General features: G+C 38.8%; 1 protein-coding gene across 1 annotated transcript; it reads left to right on the top strand.

The window, feature by feature from the left end:
* Positions 1-851: 851 nt before the first annotated feature.
* paqr7a (progestin and adipoQ receptor family member VII, a) lies at positions 852-5911 on the top strand. Its single transcript, XM_053334453.1, has 2 exons — positions 852-941; positions 4379-5911. The coding sequence occupies exon 2, from the start codon at positions 4416-4418 to the stop codon at positions 5478-5480; it is 1065 nt and encodes a 354-aa protein (XP_053190428.1). The 5' UTR covers positions 852-941; positions 4379-4415; the 3' UTR covers positions 5481-5911.
* The last annotated feature ends 3819 nt before the right edge of the window (positions 5912-9730 follow it).

Below are 9730 nucleotides of genomic sequence, written 5' to 3'. Positions count from 1 at the left end.
AAATGAAAAATGAAAATTGAAGTCTGTGGGGGGATGGGAGGAAAAATGCTATGAAGGGAGAATAGGTGCATAGTTCCCGAAAGCTATATACAAGCACTCCTGTCTGTAAGATAACAAACAAACAAAAGTCCTACTCATCTGGCATCTCCTCCCTTACTTAGAAACCATGGTGACCTATAGATGACCCACATGTGGCCTATTGCAAGCATGCCCTGCTTTACATGAATATATTTGATAAGGTGTCACTACATGCCTACAAACTCCCTGTGCTTTGGCCATGCTATATAAGCTAGAGTTAGGAACTAAATGTTTGTTAAAAAAAAGAAAGATAAAAAAGTAAAATAAAATACAAATACATATAAATACAAACAATTTAAGTACATTTGGACCAATTAAATCCATATGCAATTATCCACATTGGCAAGTGTCTGCTGTCAATCTGCAAAGCCTCAAAATACAATGATAATAACAAAAATAAATAAATAAATAAATATTAATACACCAGCACCACCACCACTACTACTACTACTACTACTACTACTACTAATAATGATAATAATTATAATATAATAATAGGCCTGCCTCTGTATGTTCTAAATGTACTCCTATTTGATATCTTCTTTACACTAGTTCTCATTTGTATTATATTTTTAATTAATTCATATGTTGCTGTATTATTTGTGGGTCCATTCTGATGCATATCAGGCCAGTTTTATCTTTTTTGTAGCTCTATTTCTAACTCAAATAAATCAGAGAATGAAGCTTTATTTTTGACAGAATTTTTACATTTCCGGTTGTGTGGTCGTGACGTAGAGCAGCTTGACGCTTCTTCTCAGAGCGCAGCAACGATTCATCTGTTGAATGTGTACGTCGGCGGGCGGAGGGAGAGGAAGAGGTCAACTAAGCCGCGGACAGTGAAGGAAACGAGCGACCACGACCAGGTGAGACTGACATCGTTAATGTTTCCGCTTCTAGAAACAGCGGCTGGCGGAGGAAAGTGATGCGCAGCGGAGGTAAGTTAGGGCCTTTTATTTCAGGCTGTGACACAACTTTTGTAAAGTCCCAGACCTGTACAGATGAGGGTGAATCAGAGCTCAGATGAAGTCAAGTTGATGGTGTTTGATATTCGACACGCAGCAGCACGATTACAGGGGTGGGCACTAATTCATAATACAGATTCCACCCACCCCCCGAATAGTTTAAAGGGGCACTAAATAATGAGGAGGGATATTCATCTTCATGTCACGTTTAACTTAAAAAAACAACAACTTATTCCTGTTTTGCCTGCCATACCACTACAATTTATACTATTGCTGGTAAAACATCAAACTAAATAATATAAAACACCATGAAAAAAACATTCAAAGCATCTATTCAGAGAGTAAATAGCAACAAATGCCCCCAAAACTCACCTGGAGATGCGCTATTACGCTTTACAAGTGTAATATTTGCATAACAATGCATGGAATAGGTGTAACAATCATTATAGATAATTTTGTAATGTTAATTCTTATTAACTGTAGATCAGATTCATGGTAAATGTACAAAATACAATACCAGAACCACCTTTTCCCTTCAAAGTAAAAGTACAGTAAACAAAGTAAAATACTGGACTGTGAGTTAAACACACACAAATAACTATATAATAGTAAACTGAACATTTATAAGGTAACTGGTATTTACAGCAGTAACATTTTGTATTACATTGTACAGGTATTATTTTACATGTTACCTATACCTACATTATTAACATAAGATTCAAACTGTATAGTAAAAACAACAGCAAACATATTTTAAAGGATGAGTTCACAGTTTTTCATGTCCGTCTTATAACATTTGTGATCTGCCTAAATTAACACTGAAACCTGTTTTTCTTGCCTAAATCATTCCTCCTGTTCATACTGGCCATTAGAAGATCTCTTTATAATACACCCACAATGTAAGTGATGGAGGACAAAATCCACAGTCATCCTTCTGTGTATATAAAAGTTGATCTGAAGCTAATATGAAGCTTTAAATGAGTCAAATGAGTCACATCAAGTCTTCTATGTTTCAATTTTATAGTCTTTTTAGTGCCAAAGTCTCTCTCTTTGTTACGATACTTCTACCACAGCTCAACAGGGAAACACTAAGACTGTAAACGTGGCAGATGTCAACTTGATATGACTAACTCAGACCACTGAGGCCTCATATAAACTTTACATCAATGTTTCAACACATTTTTGGACTAAATGACTGTGTGAGGGGGATCCTTGAACGGCCAGAATGAACAGGAGGAATGATAACAGCTAGGAATCTATTTTCACAAAGGTTCATATGGACTTCTGACTGTTGTTTTAAGATACGGTTGAAAAATTGTGAACCTGTCTGATCATTTTAGTAGTTTTCTTCCTTCTCAGGTCTGTATTAGCTTATAAATACCTACCACAGCTATACCAAAGATCACTAAATAACCTCATTTGTTACTCAAACAGAAATGTAAAACCATATATAATTGTTTCGAGCGTTTCCCTCTCAAACTTTAGAGAGCATGAAGATCTGCTGATCCCTCGTCTGCTTTGACTTTTTAAAATTCATTGCCATAACTCAACTTCAGCTACATCCATCCTTTTAAAAAAATAAAGTACAGTGTATAACTACTCTAACCACCTTGTCTAAGGATTTTGGTAATAGCCACATTTGCTTTGCTTGGGCTTTGTTTTAATGCAGTATTTTTAAGGTAATGACATACCTCAACATTGGGTCCAGCCAGGCTTCAGAAAGAAAAGAGGGGGGCTTAGGTTCCCTGAAGGTCAAGGATGGCCTTAAGCATTGTTACACTGGTTATTCTGCTGAGTCTCAGCTGGTTAAACCTCTGTCCGTTCCGGAAATATGAAATTCTTGACAATCTGCCCATTAGATTTTGATATTTCTTGTATTCAAATGGAATTGTGGTCTACTGGAGCTATAGTAAAGTTATAACATAATATCCTACCTTAGTGATTGTTTCTTGCTGTACAGTTTTCAGCAACTCTATTCACCTCTTCTAAGGATTTTCCCATTATGGTAACAGCCATATTTGCTATGTTGTAGTGCGGCATTTTAACTTGACATAATAAGATTACGTTCACACAAAGGTTACTTTTATTCTACATGATATTTTGGTCTACATCAGTTTTTATGCTTCCAGTAGCAGATAACCCTAAGCCTACAAAATATGTAACCAACCTGTTTGAAGGGCCAACATACCTATATTAGGCCTCCTCTGGCAGTGAAAATGGATAGGAAGCATGAAGATTAGTTTCTGGTTGACTAAAAATTGGCTGAGTCACAGAGACTTAACCAGTCTGATGAGTGAAAGCTACTGTGTTTTTGGTGAGAAATTCTCTTTTTGTGTTACTATCCTTCCACCACAGCCCAGCAAGCAAACACTATCCAGGGAAATGCAAAGAGGCAATACTGTATCGGAAAGATAACTTTGATAAATAACCACTTCATTTGACTACCTCAGAGTGGTGAAGCCTCATATTAGCTGTGGCAGAACTTAAAAAGGCGTTTCCACACAGAACAAGGACTGTGTGGATCTTTTGAACCATCAGTGATACTGGAATCTTGCTCAGATGGAATTTCTTCACAGCCAGTATGGAAAGTAGGAACAATGTTAACAACCAAAAGCTGTTGCAGTGTATATATGGGCATGTGTATTGTTTTAAGGTAAAATAAACTAATCTCTTACATGATACATGCCAACTGCTGTGAATCCAGTTAAGTTTTATTACCGTGTCCATTCCCACAACCCCTACAGCCAGCCTGAGCACTGTGTGGGCCCACTCATGCTGTAGTCCCAACCAGTGTGTGTAGCCACAGTCTGTTTAAATTTAAGCGTGTACGTGGTTTTGTTGTATTTATGAGCATACACTATGTTTCAATATAATTTCATCACTTCTTAAAGGTGCCATGTGTAGGATTTAGTTGCATCTATCAGTGAGATTGCAGATTGCAACCAAGTGAACCCCCTTCCAAGTGTGTAGGGGAACCTGCAGTGGGCTTGAAACTTGCAAAAAATGGGAAAGGTCATTTGTAAAGCCAGTATTTTGTTTGTCCATTCTGGGCTACTGTAGAAAGATGGCAGGCTCCTTGGAAGAGGACCCGCTCCCTGCATAGATAGAAAGGGCTCAATCCAAGGGAACTAAATACAATGATTCTTATTTTCAGGCAACTATACACTTATGAAAAGATACTTATGAATATTATATTCTGTCTTTGCTAAGTGCATCCGCTAGATGCCACTAAATTCAACACATTGTACCATTAATATGAAACAAATCACAAATACTAATTACTGATACAAAAAAACTTTATTTTTCATTAAATACATTTCTTAAAATCCTCTCTGCAGGAACCATCCAGCGTGCACCAGTCACCTACTAAAAGTTATGACAACCATTGTGATGGAGAGAATCGGGCGAGTGTTCATCAGCCTGCAGCAGATCAGGCAGGTTCCCCAGTTGCTGACCAAGGCGGCTCCCTCCATGCCCGGCACCATTAGAGACACTGACGTCCCCTACTACTTTAGGGAGCGCTACGTCTGCACTGGTTACCGCCCGCTACACCAAAACTGGCGCTACTACTTCCTGTCCATGTTCCAGCGCCACAATGAGACCATCAACATCTGGACGCACCTGCTGGCGTTTTTAGTTTTCTTGGTGAAATTGTGCCAGCTCTCTGAGATGGTGGACTTCGTTGGAGATTCTCACTCGTGGCCTTTGTTGATTCTCATCGTGTCCTCCTTGATCTACTCGGCATTCAGTGTAGCAGCTCACCTACTGGGTGGCAAGTCTGAGCTGTATCACTATACCTTCTTCTACCTGGACTATGTCGGGGTGGCGCAGTATCAGTATGGCAGTGCTGTTGTTCACTTTTATTACGCTGTGGATGAGAACTTGTACAAATACGTGCATGGTATCTTCATGCCTGCTGCCACTATCTTCAGCTGTCTGTCATGCCTGGGGTGTTGTTATGGCAAATATCGTAACCACAACCTACCGACATGGGTGCGCAAGGTGGGCCAAGTGGTGCCCTCAGCCGTCGCCTATACCTGGGACAGCAGCCCCGTGGCTTTTAGGCTCTTATCCTGGTCTACAGCCAGCAACGACCCAGCCATTATCTACCACTTTGGCCAGGTAGCCTTCTTTCTCAGCTGTGCCTTCTTCTTCTCCTATCCCCTGCTAGAGCGCTGCTTCCCCGGACGGTGTGATTTTGTAGGACAGAGTCATCAGTTGTTCCACGTTTTTCTATCCTGTTGCACCCTGTGTCAGATCCACGCCTCGCACCTCGATTTCTTGGGCCGTCGAGAGGTGTACTCACGTCTGCATGGGAGCGGTGACGCTGCCATCTTCGTGGGACTGTACGGGGTCACTCTGGTTGTATGTGCAATCATTGTTACCTTCATGTTGAGGAAAGCTAAGAAAGTGATAGATCCCAAACACAAGTCCAAATGATAGACAGGATGTTACAGAAACTATGTGCCTTTTCCTTCCAGACTTACTGCTTTGATAGAAAGGGAACTAATTATCTAGTATTATGTACACAAGCACTGAAATAGGAACATTTCCTAACAGTACATGCCAGATTGCAAGAGGGATACATAATGATATTTTACATTAGCATTTTGATGCTCATATTTATTAGAAACCTTTGGAACAATTCATAGTACCACAATGAATGTATCAGCTGGAAAACACATTAACATAACCAATCACAATCTGATCATAAACAGGTTCTCACAATTTGCAAAGACTATTGAAACTTATATATGACCACTGACAGTATTTTGTCAATTATAGGTGCTGTTCATGATAAAATAGATGTGGTTGAAGTCGTTTAATTATCAGGTTGATGGGATTTTGGGTTGCAGTTATGCTTAGACTGTTCATACACTGGGCATATTTCACCCAAGCCAAGTTTCGATTTAGATTCGAAAAAAAAAATCATAATTATTTAAATGGGTTAAAGGTGACAACACTGATGACGGCTTGTCGAAGAGTGGTAACATTTTTCCTTCCTAAATAAAGTACAGACAACTTGATATAGTGTCATTTAAACAATCTACCTTTTTGCAGTGCAATACCATGCAGAGCCTTTGTTGTTGTGCCTTGAAAGATCATTTTCTGCACGTTTTGAATGGGTGTTGATTGAGTATTGCTTTCTTTTTTAAAATGAGACTTTTTAGAGATCAGATAATGACAGAATGTGTTGGTTCTTCAGAAGCTAAAGCCTTTGGATTCATGTAGCGGTTTTCATGTTTTTGTAGACTTAAAGTGCAGGATGTATTTTTCATCACTAGCCTGAAAATCTTTTCTTTTGTTGTTGTTGTACTAATGTACACTCAATTTCACAGCTCTTTCAGATCAAATTTAATGTAGTGCCTTTACAATATTTAAAGTTGCAATACACAACATTCAGTCCCACTAGCTGAATGTTGTGTATTGCATTTTAAAGAAAGCTGGGTATGTCTATAAGGGATTTAGTATATCATGAAAGTCTTAATTTTATAATCTTATGAATGTCTTAATTTAGACAGAGTATATACAGTATACATTGACTGCTGTGTGTTATATATCTATTAGGTTGTCAGCAATCACTGAATTGTGTCTTGTTGGAAATCTTGTTCATGCCTTTTGAGTCATAAGGGAAAAGTGAATGTGGGTGTAATTAAATATAAAGGTACTATGATTGTCTTTGGGAGATACTAATGTCTACTACTGACCAACGTGTTAAAACAGTGGGAATGAGTTAAAGAAACATTTCTTGGAGGCAGAAATGTATATCTATATTTTTTGTTAAACTGCATCCTATCTGTGTACGTCTACCTTTGTTACTGTCTTAAATATGGTCAGCTACAAAACATGAAATTCATATGAAAACCACTTTGAAGATCCAGACATATTGACCTTTGAACACTGTGTAAGGAACAACGTGATGCAACATGTTATCTTGGTGTTATCTTTAAATATAATATCCACGTATTTGACCTCCTGCTGATAGGGTACAGTATAATAGGGCAAACTGTATTTTCAATGATAACAGTCACACATATAAAGTTAAGTTAAACCACCTCTATAATGTGTGATCTAATGTTACACTCTGCCTCTGAGTCATGTTTGATTAACTAGGACTCTAACTGGGAAAAGAAACTTGTCTTGTTTTTATATTGTTATGAAACTGCTGCAGATTCCTTTCTCTTAATGCACTTTTTTTCTGGACATCATGTGTAATCTGCAGGATTTTATCTGTTTTTTCTTGTCATTGCCTGCTTTTTTAGATGTACAGTTGACCTTTTCTGTTATTCCTTTCTACTGTCAGCAAAACAACAGCTGCTCCAAGTGCTGGAGAAAGAGATGACGGATATTGATTGTAATAGTTATTAGCATAACAATGTATGGTATCATTCCAACCATAAAAAAAAGAAAACCCCATTTACATCATGACACTTTAAAAGCTGAATTTGTTCTGGATATCTTTGTTAACGCAGAGAACAACTGTGTACAGTAACAATGCTCTGATGCTAAACAGTCGGCAAGCCAAATCTGATTGGCTGTTTCTCGATTGATGTCTCTCAATGGTTAATTGGTCTCCATAGCAACCAGTTAAAGAGTGTTCGCCTCCGCAGGGTCTCAGCTCTTATTTACATACTGTACAGATACACTTGATGCTCAGATGTTGTGCATCTGTGTTGGCCATTTGTAAACTCAGACTTCACTAAGTGAATCTGTGCCTTATTGTACTGAGTCATCTTGTAACAACTGCCAGTGGGCCAAGACATGTACTGAGAAGTAGATAGAAGGAAAGAATCTCCACTGTAATGGAAGATATCTTTTTAGCTGGATTTAGCTGAATCTGACCAATTCAGCGACCTGCCACCATAAAAATGTACCGCACTATATGTATCAATGATCTATTGAACAGAACCAATAAAAGACAATGATTTCATAGTGGCAGCTGTAACCTCAGTCACTGTAAGAAAGTGATGTTCTGTTTCACCCCTATCTGATTGCCAGCAGCAGTAAACAGCGTGTCCCTTTGAGCTCTGCTCAGGTGGAGATCTTGTATCAACAAAGTAATGTGTGTGACCTGTTGGCAATCTGCCTGACTGCCTACCCACATGGGGTTAGTTGTTTTTCATGTTTGCGTTTGTGAAATAGGTCTGTTGGATGTTCTGGTACATTTCCTGTGGTGCTTTCACAATTGTAGCTCAGATTTCCTAATCCCTGACGCTGATGCTGGAAGACAATGAGTTGTTCCCCAAAAGTCTGGGAAAGCCCTGTCTCTGTCCAATCCATGTAATAACTAATGTAATCACTTCCACCAACAATGACAACACCAACATCTTGAAGCTTTAGTGTGGGCTCCCACTCTCAGTTAAATGCCTGAGACTTGGATTAAGAAGCAGGCTTTCACTGTGAAAGTGCATTTATCCCTTAGGGCAGATAAATCTCCAGAACTATCATGACATGGAACCAAGCCTGTAGAGGCCAAAGATGGTGGGGAGGAACTCTAACTAATGTAGGTGACACTGCAGTCCTGGGTAAGACTGGACTAGATGATGTGGGTGGTCACTCAGTTGATAATCCAGTCCCATCCTTTGACGTTCCGCTCTCTTCTGCTTGTTTGTTTGTTTGTCTTGTTTTTTGGAGGAAAAGGGGGTTGAAGTGCCACTGGGCAGATCCATGGTCTCACCATGGGAGGGATGCTAGACCCTGGTTACACTGACTTCCCAGCTCTCTGCTGGTTGCTTAGTAACCTCACAGGGACAGCAAGACTCCAGAAAGTGTCTAGTCCCGGCCAAGAAATAACCCAGCCAGTACCCCCCAACTTTTTAAACAGCAACTTGTCACTTGAGCACTTTTAGTCTTTGTACAGATTAAACAAACAACATGTAACATGTTAATAAGTGAGCTTTAGAGGTGGTGGTAGGCAGACTTTTTTCAGGCTAGGTTTTGGAGCTTGACTGGCACATTTTGACTGAAAGTCAGGATACCTCGACCTCTTCTGCTATGAGTTTGACAGTTCATTTCCTTTTCTCATCCCCCTTAAACAGAACCAGTTAAAGAAATGGATGTTCTGTCATGAGTCACTGAAGGACATGGATGATATACTGTAGACAATCAAATAACCATGCACTGATGGATGATGAGAGCTGATGAATTATGTGTACCGTTAGCGTTATACAAGGGTATAGGTCAAATGATCATGTCTTAAGCATTTTCACTTTTGCATATGAGTCTACTAAAATGGAAACACTGTACTTCAAATGTTTTCCCCCTCCATTTATGAGGTAAAGTCCCCCATTGTATATACAGTAGATGTATTTTGTGCCATTAAAAGTATGTAATGTTGGACCACACACTGTTTTGACAAACCAGTGCTTCAGTGTGAATCACTTCCAAATATTTGGGTTATCAGTCATGTTTTATGTGTATAAAAATACAAAACATACTAATAAAGGCCTTTCTCTTAAAGAGAGTTAACACCAAGTTAATGTTTTTTGTATGTCTGATACTTATGCGCTCCTTTGCATTTAACCAATAGGAAACAATACAAAAATCCAGTTATTGTTGTTCTTAAGAAATGGCATTTATTTTGTACATGTTTACATTAAATTTCTTTACAAATATATACTCTTTTTCCTTAATTTCACACAATTTCTTTATATTTATATTAGACTCTGTTATATTCTGTAAGCACTTGC

This window comes from Scomber japonicus, chromosome 15 (assembly GCF_027409825.1).
Source record: "Scomber japonicus isolate fScoJap1 chromosome 15, fScoJap1.pri, whole genome shotgun sequence".
Classification (NCBI taxonomy): Eukaryota; Metazoa; Chordata; class Actinopteri; order Scombriformes; family Scombridae; genus Scomber; species Scomber japonicus.
The sequence above is the reverse complement of the archived record's forward strand: the minus strand, read 5'-3'. Positions and strand labels throughout refer to the sequence as shown.

What these genes read in the sequence shown, in the direction of transcription:
- paqr7a (XM_053334453.1), top strand. Translation starts at nt 4,416, where the DNA reads ATGACAACCATTGTGATGGAGAGAATCGGGCGAGTGTTCATCAGCCTG.